General features: G+C 34.6%; 1 protein-coding gene across 1 annotated transcript in view; it reads right to left on the bottom strand.

Moving 5' to 3' along the window:
* Scn7a (sodium voltage-gated channel alpha subunit 7) overlaps positions 1-19,392 on the bottom strand; it is a 77,734-nt gene that overhangs the window by 50,882 nt on the left and 7,460 nt on the right. The window contains exon 2 of the mRNA XM_027420261.2: positions 3,533-3,779. Coding sequence (XP_027276062.1) covers positions 3,533-3,766 — 234 coding nt within the window. The 5' untranslated portion in view covers positions 3,767-3,779. The remainder of the gene's footprint in view (positions 1-3,532; positions 3,780-19,392) is intronic.

Here is a 19,392-nt window from a genome sequence, read left to right as displayed (position 1 = left end):
GTATGAACCCATCTAAAAATAGTAATTCATATAGCATAGACACAAGGACTTTGGATATTAAAGCATTAAATTTAAGAATAGAAATATTCTAATATTGAAATTGATCCATATATATGTGGATGTGTGTTTCTGTATGTGTATATGCATGTGGGCTTGTATACATTGGTATTTTGTGCATTTTAAATTTATATAATATATATATATATACATATATATTATATATATATATATATATATATATATATATATATATGGTAACTGAAAGTATAAGTGCATGTGTATTCACTATATATGTCCCTTTAGTGAAACTATTAGTTGTGGGATGTGCATAAACATATTCTTTCTGGTGATGTATCTCGGTGACAGACAGACCTTAGCCTTCAGCAAGCTCTGTTTGATCTCCTTAACCTTGAAAAAAAATTGTTGTAAGTAGTGTATATTATAAAATCTTTGAGATAAGATGGCAAACTTTATAATATAACATACAGTGCAAAATACAGTAAAAGGTATTATTATAATCAAAATTGGGTATTAATTCTTTTTCTTCCTAGGGATTCACATACAATAGGCAAAATCTCTTTCATTATTTATACTGAGACTCTAAGTTCTTTTTTCTTCTGATACATAGTTTCATTAAGTTGTGTAGGCTTGCCTTGAACTGACACTTTAGAACACACAGGACTTGAATGTGCAATATTTTTGTCTAGTGAAAATTACCGACCTGGCCACCAGGCCTGGGTTAAAAATAATCTTATATACTAAAACAGTCTACTCTATAGTCAATGATAATAAAACAGGGAATATGACTTGTTTCTATCTATATTGACAGATACATATAAAAATACAGGAATGTATAACTGCTGAAACGTCAGCATGCATTACGGCTCCAACTGGAAACCACTCTGTGCCTCAATTCTTAGGAAAGAGAAGTTCAACATGTAGCTATGGGGGCTTTGTTCTTACATTAAAAGAATTCTTCCATCTACACTAAAATAAACTAAATGGTGAGAAAAATATATATTATTATTTAAACTCTACTTTCCATGGTACCTTGCAGAACAATTGCAAACTTCATGGGAAGTACAATGTGTGTGTGTGGGTGGGTGTGTGCGTGTGCGTGTGCGTGTGATTATTAAGGGATAAGTAATTTTGGGTTGTGCTGCAATTATTTTCTTAATTTTATGATTAACTCTATGCTCTCTTGAGAATAAGTCAAAGATATCCCAGCTATTCAAAATAATTGATTTTAGTGAAAACAGCACTTACTGTATGAAGTCATCATTGCAGGTTTTACCCAAGGTACTTCATAACAGCTAGGGCCATGATTAACTCTGTATCTTGTTTTATTTTTATTTATTTTCTTTATATGAGTTTTTAGATATATTTAATATTTAATTATTCAAATAATAAGTTTTGATTATATTCTTTCCCCTTTCTCAGCTCCTCCCACTTGTCCACACCTCCCTAATTATGCATGTTCTCTCTTTCTCAAAAAAGAACAAAAGGCAATAGCAAACAAATTAGAAGAGAAAAAAAACACAAAAAATCAGGACAATATATACATATAAAAATTAAAAATACATGGAGTCTGTTTTGTGTTGGCCAACTACTCCTGGGAATATGATCTGTCATGAAGTATTTGTTTTATTTTTTAAGACCGTGGTTCTGTATTCAACAAGGAAGCTGATGCTTCCAGCATACATTACACAGTTCTCAGACTGCAGCTTCAGGAGTAGCCATCACCATTGTGACCTAAACACACAAAAAACTAAGTGCTGAAATATTTCAGATGAGGACTCAATTTACATTTTAACTGAAATGTGCTCAAAATACCTCAAGTGATACTTGTACCATGAGAGTATTACAGAGATGTAGCTGTGAACTGTGTGTATGTGTGCATGTGTGTATTCATAGATTTTCATTCAACTTGATTTCTCTCATTAGATAACAGTAGTGAATTTTATATATGGCTACCAAAATACTAGCAGAAAATCCCATATTCCCCCAATTTAATACACTACTTTTGCCAGTGGCATTTCACTCTTCCATGCTGTAAACACTGGCAATATCTATCAGCCATATCCTGTTGTTTCTTTTCCTGATATTACATAGGACAGTGGACAGCAGGGTTCTCCCCCTCATCTCTCTTTTCCTCTATCTCTGTCCTCCCCTTTCTTCTTCTCCCATAATACAAACATTTTATGATGGCTTTAAAATTGATAATCAGAAGACAGCAGTCATCATATTTCCACAAAAGCCATTTATATTGATGCATATCAGTGCATACACTATTTTAACCAAAAATAACATACTTATCCCTCCCCCTCTCATTTCTCTATCTCTTCCTCTCTTTTCCCCATTTCACCCTTCCTTCTCTCCCCCATCAACTTCTCTTTCTTCTCTCCCTACCCCTTTAACCCTCTCCTTTGCTTTATCTTCTATCATTGTTTGATCCTTTCTTTCTAATTTAGAAAGCTGCTAGGTAAGTTTTAGTGAACTGCCACTGCCATGACATATGTCCTTTGATCGCTACATCAAGTCCATCTGGAGCTCTCCATTATCTCATCTTTTCCACCATCGAAAACATAACAGAATTTCCAGTAATAGCATTTCTCTTTCTACACTCCCCTCACAGAATCAACCTTTGCTGTTGCCTCTCCACTTGTCCATAAAAGGTTCTCTCTTGCCCTTATCAGAATTCCAAGTATGCTGCACAATGTAACTGAACTTTTACCTTACTTCATTTTATTATTTCATGTGTATAATTGTTTTTGCCTTCATGTACCCATGATCCATGTGTGTGCCTAGTGCCCAGCATGACCAAAAGAGGGCTTCAAATTCTCTGGAACTACAATTACAAAAAGTTGTGAGCTGCTGGGCAGGTTCTGGGACTCAAAGTCGTGACCTCTTACAGACCAGCCAGTTCTTAACCAGAGAGACATTTCTCTAACCCCTGAATTGTGCTTTTAAGATGGAAACTCTTCTAGCTGAATCAATCTACATAGATTTCTGTATTTTCTAACAAAAGCCATTTCATACTTAGCATTTTGTTCTTGTTCTGGAGAGAGAGAGAGAGAGAGAGAGAGAGAGAGAGAGAGAGAGAGAGAGAGAATCCATAATTAATTTTTAGGTCTTTCTGCAAATGAGACAGATTTTAATTTGTGAATATATGAATTAGTGAATACATATATATAGATGTATATTATGACCAGTGAATAAATTTCGGCCCATAGCCCATATTCTAATTATTTTATGATTATTTTAAAATTGATAATCAGAAAAAGGCCATTAGCATAGTCCCACAAAAGCAATTTATATTAAGGAATACAGTACATATGCTAAATTCATTAACCTTAACATAATACTCAGATGTTATATGAGATTTATTAGTTATCATGAATACGTTAACCTCACATACAATATATTATGAAAGAGCTCTTTCTCTATTATTTTTAAGTCTTATCTGGATTATATTTTAAGCAGCAGAAAATAAACTAAAATATAGTTTCAATAATGATGATTTAATCCTTACATTTCTTTTAACATAGTAATATGGATCCATATCTTCCAAAGGCTCCGACACCATTCCTTGGGGAAGGGTTCCATAGGTAAATGGAAGTTGTTTGCCAGCTTCCAAATAAGGGCTTGGCTTTAAATCTTCTTCTTCATGCTCTTCATTGCATTTTTTAGCAACATGATTTTCTATGAGTTCTAGTGACTCTGCTGTAAAGGGAACAAGGCCCTTTGGCTCTGGGGATGTCAACATTTTCAATTTGTACCTGTAAAAAATATATATGTAAAAATTGGGCATGTGTAAAGTCATTATATCAGGAAATTGTCACTGCTCCTTGAACTCAGTGAGAAGCTCTGGAAGTGGGGCTGTCCACTGCCACTTCAGACCCAAACTTGGCTGTTAAACTCTAGGGTCTCAGCTGATTGCCTCAATTACCACAGTTGGTTTCTGATGGATGTTGTAAGCCTTTTCTGTCATGTGATTTCTCTCTATTGCTATATTTTATTTTAATTGAATGTTTTACTTGAGTAAAACATTCTCGTTCCACCCAGGACTATCAATCTATAACTCCAGCTGGCAACCTCAGTGGGGCTTCTCCAGTTGACTCTCCTTTCTCTTTTAAGCATTTGATTTAATGATCCTTCCCTCCTCTACTATAACCTAATATTCCTATAGATCCCTCCCTCGCTTTTATTTTTATTTTATTTTGCCTTCTTATATACCTACTAGACTCAAATAAAAATCAAAAGTAAGAATATTATGGATCATTCTCTGGACTACACAGGACTTTATTGTCTCAAAATTTAAACTTACATTTCAAGATATGAAAAATAGATCCCCCAAACTCAGTAGGTGTATTTAAAGAGATCATACCTCAGTTTCATAGAGCTATAAGAGTTTGTCATTTTATTATACTTACTATTAGTCTCTTTTGGAATTTCATTTAGTCTTTTCTTGAATTCTTCTGTCTTGATTTATTTCTGCCTCTCCACTGTAATTGAAGACTTTTAACGGTACAAAAGGTCTTTTTAATGGTCAAATCTAACTATTTCCTATGTGCTACATATAACCACCAACTATTTGTATGGTCTCCAATGACACTGGGACCCACTGTTCTTGTGTTTAGATTTGGACTGACCTTAATCCATGAACATGAGTTATTATTTCATGGATGCCTTTTTGTGGTGCAAGGATGAAGCCAGAGGCTTGCTTGCACTTGGAAAGTGCTCTTCTACTGAGATATGTCTCCAGGAATAATGATCAAATTTTGATCACATTTTAACTCTGATACCCTTAAGATTCTGCCTTTCTCCTATGTTATAGAAATATTTCAGATGATTGCAAAGGAGTTGCATCATTCCCTGTATATGGATATCTACCAACTACAGTTCTAAAATACTTTCTTCTCTTGCGTGTTTTTGTGGCATTTTCACCACTAAAGCAACATACAAAAGGTTTTTCTTTAAGTTTTTCTTTAACAATTATGACGAATAGTCATTATACCATGGTCATTTTTTTAAGAGAAAGAAAAAGGAAGGTTATATAATTGGGGAAGTGTGGAGGATCTGGGAGGAGTAGGGCGAGGGGAAACCAGAGTATATCATATGAAAAAAATTATTAAAAATACAGACAAAAGAAAAGGCAAAAAACCACACCAAATCACAAATTCATGACTAGAAAGTTACTCAGGACATTTATCTCTGTCATAAACCTCTGTTTGCATGACACAATTTTGTGATACTTTTTCATTATGATTGTGAATACTGTCCAGTTACACAACTACATGAAGACATCTATATTTACAGTACTTTTTTGACATATTTGAGTAATTGTCAGGTTTCAATTCTGCTTTTCACCTATGTGAACAGACCCTGTCCTTCATTGTACACCATCAGTTCACCGAATATTCAGTGTTCCACCAATGAGTCTTTTTCCATTTTAACACATAGAAATGTGATTGTTTTTAAAGATACATTTTGTTATTGTTAAATTGTTACAATATACAATAACATATATATTGTGAATATATAATGTATATATAAATATAATATGTAAATATATAAATAAAGCCTGATAAGTGAGTTTAGTTTTAGTTAAATATTTATGCCATAATTTTATTATATAGTAAGTTTAGATAATGGTTGCCTAAATCAAACACCCTTAGTGATGTTTCTCATTTTCCCTCCCTCCCTCTCTTTCTGTATTGTACTCTCCATTTCCAGTTAAAGCTACCCTTCCTTTTTTTTCAGTTTTTCTCATTCACCCTTCATATCTCCTGTACTCTGCTATTTCCCTCTATATAGCCTGTCCCCTACACCTCATCACGGTCCCTTTTTTTACTTTCTTGTTTTCTGTTGGTTTTCCAGATTATAGACTGATATCTGAAGGTTTGGTGCTAGGGACCAGCTGAGATGAGAAAGAGCATATGGCAACTTTTCTTTCTAGGTTTGGGTGATTATCACTCAATACAATTTTTAGTCCCATCCACTTACCTGAAGATTTTCTTTTCCTTGCAAACAAGTAGTATTCTATTGTATATGTAACAGATTTCCATTACCTATTTATCAGTTGGAGGACATTTAGGAAGTTTCCCTTGCCCAGGTATTGTGAATATAACTTTCCAGTATTTATTCATATCTCAAAAATGTTGTGAATGAAAAGATGCTCTATTGTCCATCTTATGGATTCCTTTTCCCTTGAAGTAGTTTCTTGTGACCATAAAGAGATATTTTCACCTTAGTGATTGTCAACATCAGAGTCCTTAAAACATGGTCATGGCCTAGATGTGAAGCAACTCCAAAGAGAGAACCCTGGCAAGAAGTTCAGCATACGGCTATGTGGCACTCACATCCCATAGGTATGCTATAAAATGAAAAACCTCCCACCATAACATAAGGTTATTTTCTAAATGTCTTGTTTGATATATACATAAACCTGAAACTTCTTAAAAAGTTTGCTAAGAGCTACCAACATGCATAACATGCACAAACTCAGACTAATGCTATACAAATAATAACACTTCATAATTTTGTGGATTGTCAAAGTGCTTTGAATAAGTGCGATTTATGTTACAGGTAATAATTTTCTCATGAAAATTTTATTATGCAATGTTTGATGAGTTCTATAAAATTATACTCAGCATAGGCATCTTTGTGTATAAACTGGTTTATTAATGGCTGATGTTTAAAATTCTAAATGTTAATTGCTATTACTGTGTCATGGTATAATACACCTTGAGGCCAAAAGGAATTACTGAATCTTCTGTTTGTGCTTTTAGTGTTCATCTGTTTTCTTCTGCAGCCAAGTGTTATCAGATGTTGTCTTGCTATTTCTTAGTCGCTTGTTTTATTTATAAAATTAAGAAGTAAATTTGAAGGGTGATTGCCTATAGCTAGTTCAATAAATAAGAAACAGGTCAAGAACTTCCTTTTACATTCACATAATATTTGTGCTCTAGATTTTTACCATGGGTCTTGCTTCCTTAACAATGAAAAAATAATAAAATGTATAATAAAAATTATAACATGGTTCAACATTTAAAAACATGCATGATAGGAGAATATTGTAATACCATAGGCTTATAAGTATTTCCACCAAAGCCACTTTGACCAAGGACTATAACCTATCCAATCCCTTATTATCTTATGTGACTTTTAAACTGATAAATTAAATTTAGGTTGTGGTGCGGAATAGCCAATGGAAATAAATGAAACAAATAAAATCACAAATACTGAAATTGGGTAGATTCACATTCAGATTTGAAATTGCTCTTATTTTTTACAGAAATGAAGTCAAGTTAATTATATATTTAACTTGATTTTTCAGTCATACAACTGAGATTACTTTTGAGTTCAAGATGCAATAATATACATTGGCCAAAAGTCTGGTACAGTAATCACATAATAGATACAAGGTCAATATAAATTTTTCTAAGATTTACTTTTTATTTTTATTTCTTGTTCATGAGGGTTTTGCCTGCCTGTGTGTCCATGCACCATAAGCATGTAGTGCGTGGGGAGTCCAGAAGAGGGCACTGGAACCCCTAGAACTGGCTTTATGCATGGTTGTTAGCCACATGATTCTAGGGTGTCAAATCTGTGTCCTCTGGAAATGCAGTTGGTGAGCCTAACAACTGGGCCATTTCTCCAGTCCCTTAAAAATAATTTTATTTGTGATAACATTTGGTTTGTGGATCAAATGTAAAAAAACCACATATAATGACAGTGCATATAGATACAAAAGTCTGTACTAGATATATCCATCTGCACCAGGACAACAGGGAAGAGATATGCTTTGTAACAGAGAAAACAGTCAATGTGTCTTGCTTAATATCAATATCAAGTCAGTACCAATTTCTCTTGCCAAGAAAGATAATATAACCTAAGCCTGTGTTGACATAAGATGGAGAGGGAATCCTTCTCTTTTCAGTATCAGTAAACTGGAACAAAATCTTTTTGATAAAAATAAAAGACACTGTGGAAAGTTTGACTAAAAGAATAGAGGGTGTGTCCTAGTGACACAGAAAGGGCACATGGTGGAAATTCACTGCTTCATAGTTTCTGAAGGATTTCATGTGGGAGAGAACTAGGTACCTATCATGGAGGAAGAACTAGAATCAATGAGCTGATAGCAGAACAGATTTGCTTTTAAGATAGTGTTTTCTAAAATTGAATGAGTTGATGTGGGCAACATGCCTCACCTTAATAGTTGGGTGGGATGTTTGCAATAGATACAAACATTGATTGATAATGTCAATATTATGTAATCTTAGAACAATCAAATGTTAACATATTATTATTGATTTTTTTTTGCACAGCATCACAGGATATAAAGGTTAGCTGAGGCTGAAGGATTAAGAATTCAGAATAGGGGGACTTACAGCACCATCACACCCATCCTAAAATAATTCTTATATTTATTGCTTTTAGAAGCACTTACATGGCTAGCTCACAAATTAAACTCTTGTGTATTAAAATTACATTTATTAGCACTAGACATGAAGGAGATGTTTCAATCTCATTATACAATGCTGTCATTAATTGAAATAGTCTAGACATACTTCACTGAACTTCAAGATTCAATTTAACAGTCTACTTTCTCATCTTAAAGTCCAAATATACCACTTTTCTGTACCACATCTTGGTGAAATATCCAATGATTCTTTCTTTTAGGATAGGGAACATTAGTAAAATTCTCAGAATTTGAGACCCTTCATATATATGCAATGTAAACTGTTATTGGATTAAATCAAACGACATAGAAACCCTGAGCCACCTTATAGCCTTTATGAGGACTCATTGTCTCCCTCATTGCAGCAACTTATCACCGATGACACTTTCAGTAGTTAATCTGACATTGAAAAGAAACTATACCAAATTGTTGACTGGAAGAATGAATGGGCCACAGAAATGTATCTTCCATGCACTGCAAAGCAATGCAAACATTTATCAAATGGAACTGGCAGGCCTCTGACTTTTAGATGCTAGAGTGCAGACTGAATTATTAATCATTTAAACATAACTCAATAAAAGCATTTTTGTGGGAAATTTATATAATATACTCCAAGCACTATGCTTTCTGTTGAGCTATCTTAATACAGCATCAATGCCTAAGAAAACAAAGATTAATAGTTAATCTGTCCATTAGATAGCCTTTCTAAAAAATTGAATAGCTACAGTCAGCTTTTGGCAAGAATAAAATCACATTCAACTCACAGTTACACTCTTGACAAGTTGAAGTTGTATAACATTTTAGACTGTTCATTAAAATGGAATCCCTTCCTCTTAAGGATCAGAAAGGGTATGGAGTGTATTCTTATAGAAAAAAAATGGTCTTGAATTTAAAATTTAATAAGGGCAAATTTATCAAAATATTGCAGTGAACTTAATTATGGACACTCATGCTGAATGCCATTTCTGAGATGAAAATTTCAAATTATCTCATTGTCTTTCATATTGTCCTTGAAAGTACCATTTTACAGAAGAGTGGCTGTGTCTTGGTCTCTTACATGACTGCTCTATTATAGTATAGAAGGGTACTTGAAGACTAATGCTAATCAGTTACGCTTTGATCTTCACTGGGATGGTAGCAGACTCCCTGAACAATGAGCAAAAACAAAGAGCTAGATAATTGGGAGAACAGCTTGTTCATACAGATAAAACTAGGTGGGGAAAATGTATAGCTCAATAAAAACAAGTTAATACTATATGCTTGCGGAAATCAATGAAATGCACCAGTTCAAGATTTTGAACTTGGATCAAAAGACATAAAGTAGAGTTTGGGTGGCCATAGCAGCAACAGCACTGTGTGTTGGTGTCTTGGGGCTAAAGCATCATGGATGCTTACTGAAGTGGCTTTGCCATTTGATTCTGACTGTGAACTTGGTTGTGACTTACTTATTTATTTCATGGATGTAAGTAAGAATATTTAAAGGTGATTTTGAATTTAGTATGTAATTTTATCATTCTCAGTACTACTATTCTTATTATTATCATTAAGCATAATTTGAAACATTGGCAGGTTATATATATACATAAAGACATAGAGAGAGAGAGAGAGAGAGAGAGAGAGAGAGAGAGAGAGAGAGAGGAGAGGGAGAGAGAGAGAGAGAGAGAGAAAGAGAGAGAGAGAGAGAGAAATGCCTTTCAAATTGGAGTGGAAAATTGAAGTTATTCAAGAATGATTATGGAAAATGCTTTTTCCTCCAGCATTTTTGAAGAGAGGTCATATTCCCTGTCAGCCATTTACATCAGTTTTATTCCTCCAAGAGCCATATTTTCATTTTTCTTTGCCATTCACAATCACATTAATATTTGGGACTGTGAAATACACTTCATGTGGCCCAGGCATTTCTGTTTTGTACAACATTGTGACGTTTGTATATTTTCTATGTTTTCTATGCCAACAGGGAGGGTTCTGTGTAGTTTTGGTGTCCTTTCCTTTCTTGTGCTTTCCATGTTTGCAGAAGTACATGTGGAATTGAGAAACTCCCATTAACCTTGCTTGGTTTTGGTTCCTGAACATTTGCAACCAAATCCATTTCTAGATGGCTTAATTATTTGAATATAAAACTAAGGCTTTTATATTTTATATATCTTTATTTATATTTGAATATAAAACTAATATAAAATGTAGTTTTTAAACTACATTTAAAAACGAAAGGATTCTGAAAATAAGCATATGTGCATTTTTTAAAAATTTATAATAGACACGCTGGAAAAATGTCTCAGCATATAAAGTGTTTATTAATTAAGTGCCAAGAGAGTTCAGATTCCCACAGGAATGATGGCTGTCCTATAATCTCAGTGCTTGGAAACTACAGAAGGGGTGTTCTGTGAACAAACTGACTATCTGGACTAAACATATATACAATCTCTAGGTTCAATGAGAGTACATCTCTTGATAAAAAATGTGGGGAGAGAAATCTAGGAAGTTACTCAGTGTCAATCTCTGGCACACACACCTATAAATGACCCATACACATGTGTACTCACACACATGCAAACACATAAACACATGTATACATTCACATACATATATGTATATGTATACACACACTATATATAGTATATTTACATACATATATGTATATGTATGCACACACACACTATATATATTATATATATATATATATATATATATATATTCTGTATGATAAACAAATGTAATTGAAATCCTGGTTTAATAAAGGGTTGACTAATATGCAGAAAAACTTCCTAAGAAACTTTGGGTAGCATAAGTTGTTAGAATATTTCTATGTAGGACTCTAAGTTGGGTCATCTCAGATGTAGCCCCCCAAACCATAAATTGCATGCTTAGATTTATAGGGATCTTCCTATAAATTATTTATGCTTTCCAAATCATGACAGTGTTTTTTTTAATTCATTAAAATGAAAATAGGTGGTAGCTAAGAGATAATATCCTAGCTCTCTCTAATATCCTTTAAAATTTTTGGATCCTAATAGTTGATGTCTGGGTACATGTCAGAGGCTGGGACAGGTGGTTATAAAATTTGGCTGAAAGTGATTATCAGATAGCTCTTCATAAAGATTGTGGAATATGGGAAACATTACTTCAAATATTAGAAAAGAGAAATAATGTTTTTTTGAAATTTCGGCCTCTTTGACTTTGAGATACATCTAAAAACTTCCAAAAGTTGAAACTCAGTTAGAAATTGTAAATAAGGAACTAAATGTGGATAAATATAAGTTCTATTTATGTGCATGTGTTTTATGTACAAATCTGTGTATGTATACATTAGCATGAATGCATGTATATGATTATACAGAGATGTCACTGAAACCAGGTTATAACAAAGGATTAGGTTTTGGCAAAGTGGCTGAAATTCTTTTTATGTTTTAAAAGTGTGTGTGTGTGTGTGTGTGTGTGTGTGTGTGTGTGATGTATGCCTGTGTGTGCACATGTGTGTGAAAATGCTTGTGCTTGTGTGGATGTGTATGGACAGAAGATGTTAGGATGTCTTGTTTCCCACCTTTAAAAATGAAGGTTTCCCACCTTCATTTTTAAAATCAAGAAAGTCTCTATTTCAGCTACAGTGATGGCTAGGGATCCCAAGTTCCTTCCAAGTTCTGCAACCATAAATGTATGTCACAAAGCCTGGCTTTTACAGGGGCCTTGACCTTATGCTTGCTTGGAAAGCAAAATACTCATCAAGCCATCCTTCCAACACCTCTGAATTTTGTGAGAAACTGATTTAAAATACAATCCATTGGGAAAAAAACACCTAGTTTAAAACATCTGTGATTTTAAAAGGAATCTAGAGGTAAAGGAGCAGCATTAAAGTACATTTTAAGTCATATGGGTTAAACGTTAACATCATGGAAAATAGTCAAAGCAATTGGGGAATGATGACATACGTTAAGAAACAACAATAATGATTACTGACATTTCCTTAAAAAGTGGAAACCAAAGCAAAGTAAAAAAATACTATTGATGTATATAAAGAGAAAAATTGTAAAACTAAAATTCTGCCTTCAGAAACAATGTTCTTCGATCATGAACATATGATAAAGACAATATCATATTGGATAGATATTTAGACATTTAACATGAAATGAATAAAATGGATCTGGTATATAAATGTAAAAATAGTATATATACATATATATTAATTTTAATATATTAATATATTATATGAATTAATTACCAAAATAAGGAAATAGTCTATAAAAATAGCTGAAAATAAAAATACTTGTGGTAATTTTATAGAATAAAATTTACACAATAGAATGCAATTTAGTAACACAAATGGTGAACTACCAATAGATATATATACCAAAGATTGTACACTGCACAATTAAACTTATAAGAGAGGGGTAGATATGGCCCAGTATGGCACCCTACATGGAGAGTCAGTACTGGTTGCAATGTGAAAAGTCTGGTAGGAATTTGGAAAACACAGGTGGATACACTTACCAAAATGATGATCAATGACTCTTAAGATTTGTGCATTTTACCTCTGGGAAGCCATAAAAATGTGATTTTCATTTATTATTGCACCAATAAGTAAGTCTTATGATTCAGATATATGGCCATTTACAAATTGTTTTGAAATGAATGGAACAATAATTGAAACCTGGATTTAGAAATGTACACATGGAAAGAAATGTGGCGAATCCACAGAAAATGATCATTTGCAAGTTCTATGCACTATTTATATAGGTATTCATGCATTCTCACAAACACTTTATGTATCTGAAATTGTTTATTATAAATGTGTATGGAAGATTTTATTTGTATAGCTAGGTTCCTAGGTAGGTTTTAAAAATTAGTTCATTAGTTAATTGACTTTTATGTGTACAAAAATGTGTTTTGTCTGAATGTATATCTGTGTACCACACATGTACAGTAGCACAGAGGCAGAAGAGGGCATTGATTCCCCTCGGCTTGTAGTTACAGACTACTGTGAACTGCCATGTAGTGCTGGAAATCAAACCATGATCCTCTGGAAGAGCAGCCTGTGCTCTTAACCACTGACCCATTTCTCCAGCCATGTGTTATTTTTTTAAATAGCATTTTGCTTTTGCAGATGATTATGCAATTTATAAAACACACTTATTTCATCTTTGATCTTAGACAAGTTAGTTCACCTCTTCATATATTTCTTTTCTCAGCTACAAAGTGGAAATGTAAGAGTAGTATTAGCAATGGTAAGAAATGTGAAGCACTTAGAACAATGCCTTATAGATACTATACACTACCCTTATTATTATGTCCTTTATTATTACTTTAAATCCTTTAAAGCATAGTCTTTTGTGCTTACTAATTTTTTCAATGAAACAATGATCTAACATATTGGAATTTATAAAGACAATATGCAGAAGGCAGTGTAAGTCCTTACTGGTAACCAATAATAGTAATAGTAAATTGTGGTGATCAACTACAATACAATGACATTCTTGAAGTGTTTCCAAATTGTAGTGAGGTTTATTCTACTTTATTTATATCTCTTTTGTGATTGGACTTTCAACTTGTTACTATTTTCATAGTGTATGCTTCTGTTTCCTCTTCAAACAATTGTTTCTAACTCATTGCAATTGAACATGATAATGGAAATAACAGGCTATAAAAAGCAACCTAAGATAGCCGATGAAAGAATCAACCATTTCATCAGTGTTTTGATTTTTTAGATTCCCTTACTTCCTGTGTCCAACCGCACCCAAATGCACTATTTTTTTCTTGTACCGACATGAGCTTGAAGGCTTCAAATTGATGGAGGATGAGCCTGGTCTATAAATCACTACATACATTTCTGTAGGTTTGAAGTTCCTGGTCAGATTTAGAAGGAGCAGATGGCTTAGCAAACATAATCTCAATTTGTCACATATGCTTTAATGGCTCTGAGTTTCAAGAGTAGAAAAACTCTCATGTGGGAATACTGAAAGAAGCCAGATGTTCAGATCTATGTCTAACAGGAAATGGTCATGTACCTCTGTATGGACAGACTCTCTGGCTTCAAAAGTTGGCTGGTGCTCATTCCATCACTGCACACTTAGTTGGCAGTCTTGTATTCTTGTGGTTTCATCTCCTTAATGCATCTTTAACTTTACTTATTCCAATTCTTCTACTTGCTCCTGAGAGCAAGTATTTTATTTTTGTTTTATTCTGTTCTAACATAAGTCACTGCTGATTTACTTACAACTCTTATTTTTTAGGGTTCCTTGAAATGGTGTTTTCTCATAGTTAAGCAAATGTTGGCTAATGCTTCCAATTTAACTCCCTGGAAAACAATTAACCTAATCACACTGGGACCAAATGTGGTTCACATTTCCTGGATTCATGTTTCCAGACTGCTTATAATTGTTGTTCTTTATTTCTCTTCCCTTATTTTACTCTAACTTTTTGGAAGACATTATAGAAATAAGACATCTTATTGAAAAGAAACGAAGGTGTCTACAATAGGATCTCACTTACTTTAAAGACACAATGATTTTTGCCAAAGTGCTCACTAAGTAGCCTAGAAGGGCCTTGAAATATTTCTATTTTAGGCTTCATAGGGCTGCAACTACATGTGTTTGCTACCATGCTTGCCCCTTATCTTTTACTATAATACTGTAACATTTTTGGATACATCAAAGTGGTTTCTGGCCTTTTCAAAAGACTGTTCATCCATTTAATAGTCTTAAGTGACACAAAAATTAGCCATAGTGTCAAATCTTTATATGTTTTATTTTTAATTATACCCAATATTTGTACATACTTAAGAAATGCAATACAGTGTTTTGATTTGTGTACACTGGATACTTTGCCTTGGATCTTCATTCATGGAACATGTACATATAAGGTGCTAAATAGAATATCATGCACCAGTGTTGCTAATATAGAATAAAGAAAGTCAATAATTTAAGGAGAATAGGATACAGATTCTTAAACAAATTAGAAACAATTTTTATCTTGTTCATTCTTAAAAATGATTAAGACTTCAAGAAGAGATCAAAATTATTCCAAAAACTGTGTTTCCCACAGGAAAACAAATGTGTCTCAATCAGGCAACCAGACCCTCTGATTTGGCTCTTGTAATCTTGGTACAACTGAGTGCTCTGAGATAGATGGCCCAGTTGATGTCTTTGGGAAAAGAAATCTCCAGAACTAGAAATGTCTCTAGATATTTCTTCTGAGTTTGTGAATCTTTCTGGTGTCTCTATTCTGCTAGATTTCCTTGCCCCCTCACTGTTGCTTAGCTTCTCAGCAGAGAACGTAATTACATAGGGTCTAAAGCCATATTCTGAATCAATGACCAGACTGATGAGTTTGCAATAGTTTTCCTATGAGCCCGTCCCTAAACCTCTAATATCTGCTGTGCCAATGTTAGTTTGACATGAACACAAACTCTTCAACAATGTGCTAGACCCTGAGAGGGTAAGTTGATGTAAGTGTTCTGATTGGCATTTCAGGAACCCTGTAGTGTCTGAGAGGATAAAATGGAAGTTTCGACAACTGACTTGTTTGCTGTGGAGTGACACAGTCCTATCAACATTGCTGAAGAGAGTATTACTTCTTGAATGTACATCAGAATTCTCCATGACCTAACTATCAAGGATGAAGAAAAAGTGGTCCAAACCAGACAGCTCCAGTATATTTGGGTTGCAGCCCAATGATATGAATCTGATGCATACGGGGGACAAAGATACATTGATAATCATGCTCTACTGAAAAATCTTCACACTTGTCCATGGCACATGTATCATTATATTTCTTTCTTGTCTTCTGTCTTAATCTCAATAAGAATACCAAATAAGAGAGATCAATTATAAATCAATGTCAGTGAAAAAAATAACTGCTCAAGAATGCCAGCTTACATATCTTTTCTGCTCACCCTAGATGGTGAGGCCTTCCATAGGGTGTCATCAGAGTCTTTTCGTATCCTTTGGGATAGGGCCTAGGCCCACTCCTGTGTGTCTTGACAGATAAGGTTTTAGTTGGAGGCGGGTAGGGGAGGATGGGTGGGAGAAGGGAACTGGGATTGTCATGTAAAACAATCCTGTTTCTAATTCAAATAAAAAAAAGTTGGGAAAAAAAAGAATTCCAGCTTATACAGAAGATTCACATTCTTTTGTCTTCTTGAGGCATCCACCTTCCCTCAACTGCAGTTTCTCCTCCTTCTCTAAGTACTGGTTTGATGATGACCTAGTCAGGGTGGTACTCAGCTAACAGAAGATCTTGGACACTAAAGCCCCAGTGTTTGAAATTAAGCACATGGGGACCTCCATAATATCCCATAACTAATATTTGCATAGTCTGCAACAACTTAATCCTTTTCCTTCTACTTTCTCCTCTTCTTTCTAGTGTGTCCTAGCTTACTTTCAAATAGCACATCCAAAAGTACTCAGTAGATTGAGATAGTTTGAGTATACACCAATTGTGGAAAAAGTTATCAACAACACCCTCTTTCATTTCCAAAAGATCCAGATTTAGACGACGAATTACATGGCTACTCAATCACTGAGCCAATGACAGGGTTCTCTAAGCCACTCACTAGGTTAAACCAACTTCTATAGCATTTGCTGCCCACAACTGCTGTTCTATCCTCTTAGAAATAATTAAGGGCATGAAAAAAATGTGACATCATAGTCATTAATTTCCTTATTTCCCAATTTCATCCCCAATTTTCAGTTTGATTCGAGAGCAGAATCTGCAATGATGAAGCCAAGAAGAATAGCCAAATTCTCCAGAGATTTTAGGTTACCACCCAATGCCTTTTCATGCCCATTCCTATTTGGGAGAATCTAATACACTGAATGTAAATAATTAATCAGCAATCTTTATGGGCACTGAGGGAATTTATCAGGAAACAAAATTTTAGATTAGTTTTGACAGAGAACTGTAATAGATACCAGTGGTGCACATCTGCATATGGATGTACATATGAACATTTCCAGTAAACTTCCACAAAGTTTTAGATTAGCAAATAAGGATATAGAGCCCAGAAAACCATCACATAAATGAAGACTAAGGAAAAAGAAAGCCAAAAACTTAGTACAGTAGATCCATCAACTAAAGCTAGCAGCTCAGATGCCAATTTCATACAGACATGATAGTATGAAACTATTTCTCATTTATGAGTTGTCAAAATACTTTGAATGAGTAGTGTTTGACATCAGATCTGGCCAATGTAGCAAGCTAATATACCAGTGCCATTCAAATAATTGCTTTTAAAACAATGAGAATTATAAGTCTACCCTAATATCTTAAATTAGATTTACTTCAGACACCAGCATAGGTGAAAGGCAGGGGGAAGCGCACAGTGAACAGGATATGAATTTTTGAGAATATAGCAAGCTAACGGCTAATCAATTTAGCCATTTAATGGTCAATTTATCCTGGCATCTTCTTTGGCTGTGGCGGCTTCAGTGCACTTAGTGGATGTATCTATCGTAGCTTATATTTCATCTTTGCTGCATTCTAGGATGACTCACAGCTGAACCCTCTGATACATTCTTTCCTTTCCCATCTCTCTGACTAGAATCTATTTTCTCCACAGAGTATAGCCAAGTGATCTTATTCAGTGTGATGTTTTCTTTTGTCTTTTTAAATGGAACTCTATGAAATATATAACCATTGATTTTTGAAAGCAGATGCTTACAAGGAAAAATGATTGAAGCTAATAAGATTCCGAGGAGCCTGAATAAAATTAACATAATCAATAATTTTAATAGTGAAATTCTATAGAGACACAATGGAGGCTTATCCCAGTGAACAGTCTTTGACTGACAAGCATATGGAGGCAGGAAATGTACACTCCAACACACTTGAGATCTGAGTGTAAACTTATTATTTTTCTTTAGGTTAACATAACTTTCGCTCAGTATGGATCGCCAAAATTCAGACACTGAAATGTCATACAGTGAAATTGTATAACTAATAGGTAACTTGACCGTGACAGCACCAGTCCACCTTGAATTTGGAAGCCATCTGAAATTCTCCCTTTCTTTAATCTCTTTGGTGCTCTCCTTCACATTGATTCTGGATTGGTTATAGCAGGTGTCAGATGCCCACTCTGTAATTTGTCCTTACAGGAAATCTAGCCTGACCTATGGACTTTGCCACATTGCCTTTGGACTTACGCTTTTTTTGTAGCTGCAATGTAACCAGGTCAATTAATTTTAGCTTTAGAATCTGTTATTCAGTATAACCATTAATTCTAGCTCAAGTCTCAAACTGTGACATTCTCAGCAAACATTTTTTTTAATTTTTATTGATTTTTTAGGAATTTCACATTATGCTTCCTGATTGCATTCACCTCCCAGGGTTCCCATCCCTCTTTCTCCATCCACCCCTCCAAAGTCCATGTTGAGTGGTCCATATATGCCCTGAAGCATTATTCTGAGTGGCCAGTGCCCCAAGGGAGGGTGAGTCTTTCTCCCCCTGCATCCACCCCAGAAGCCATTAGTTGAGGAGATCCATGCAGTGACCAGAGCAAGACAGGGTTAGTTTTCCTGTACCTATGTCACCACCAACATGGCAGTGCTGTGGGCCCACGAGGTGCAGGTCCAATGCCCAGCACCCATGTCACCATTGGTGTTGCCATGGGGCTACCACCTATGGGCAAGACCAGTTCTCCTGTGCTGGGTGGCAGGTGGGGGGGCAGCTCTCCTACAACCCGCAGGACCAGCGCGCCCACCAGCCAACACACTCTTAGGAAGTGTCATCTTGGGAAATCAAAATATAAATAAACAACTTTCTGAAAATGTAAGCACACAGTAATATTTTTTAAAGTTTATCTTAGGTTGTATTAACAATTATTTTAGGAGCATAATGCAATGCTTGTCACATTCTTTAGTGATATCCACCTTTTATAGATGCTATTAGTAGGGAGAATATTTACCATATAATCTTTTAGCAATCTTGAAAAACATATA

This window comes from Cricetulus griseus, chromosome 6, assembly GCF_003668045.3.
Source record: "Cricetulus griseus strain 17A/GY chromosome 6, alternate assembly CriGri-PICRH-1.0, whole genome shotgun sequence".
NCBI lineage: Eukaryota > Metazoa > Chordata > Mammalia > Rodentia > Cricetidae > Cricetulus > Cricetulus griseus.
Note: the sequence above shows the minus strand (reverse complement) of the source record. Positions and strands in the feature narration are given on the sequence as shown.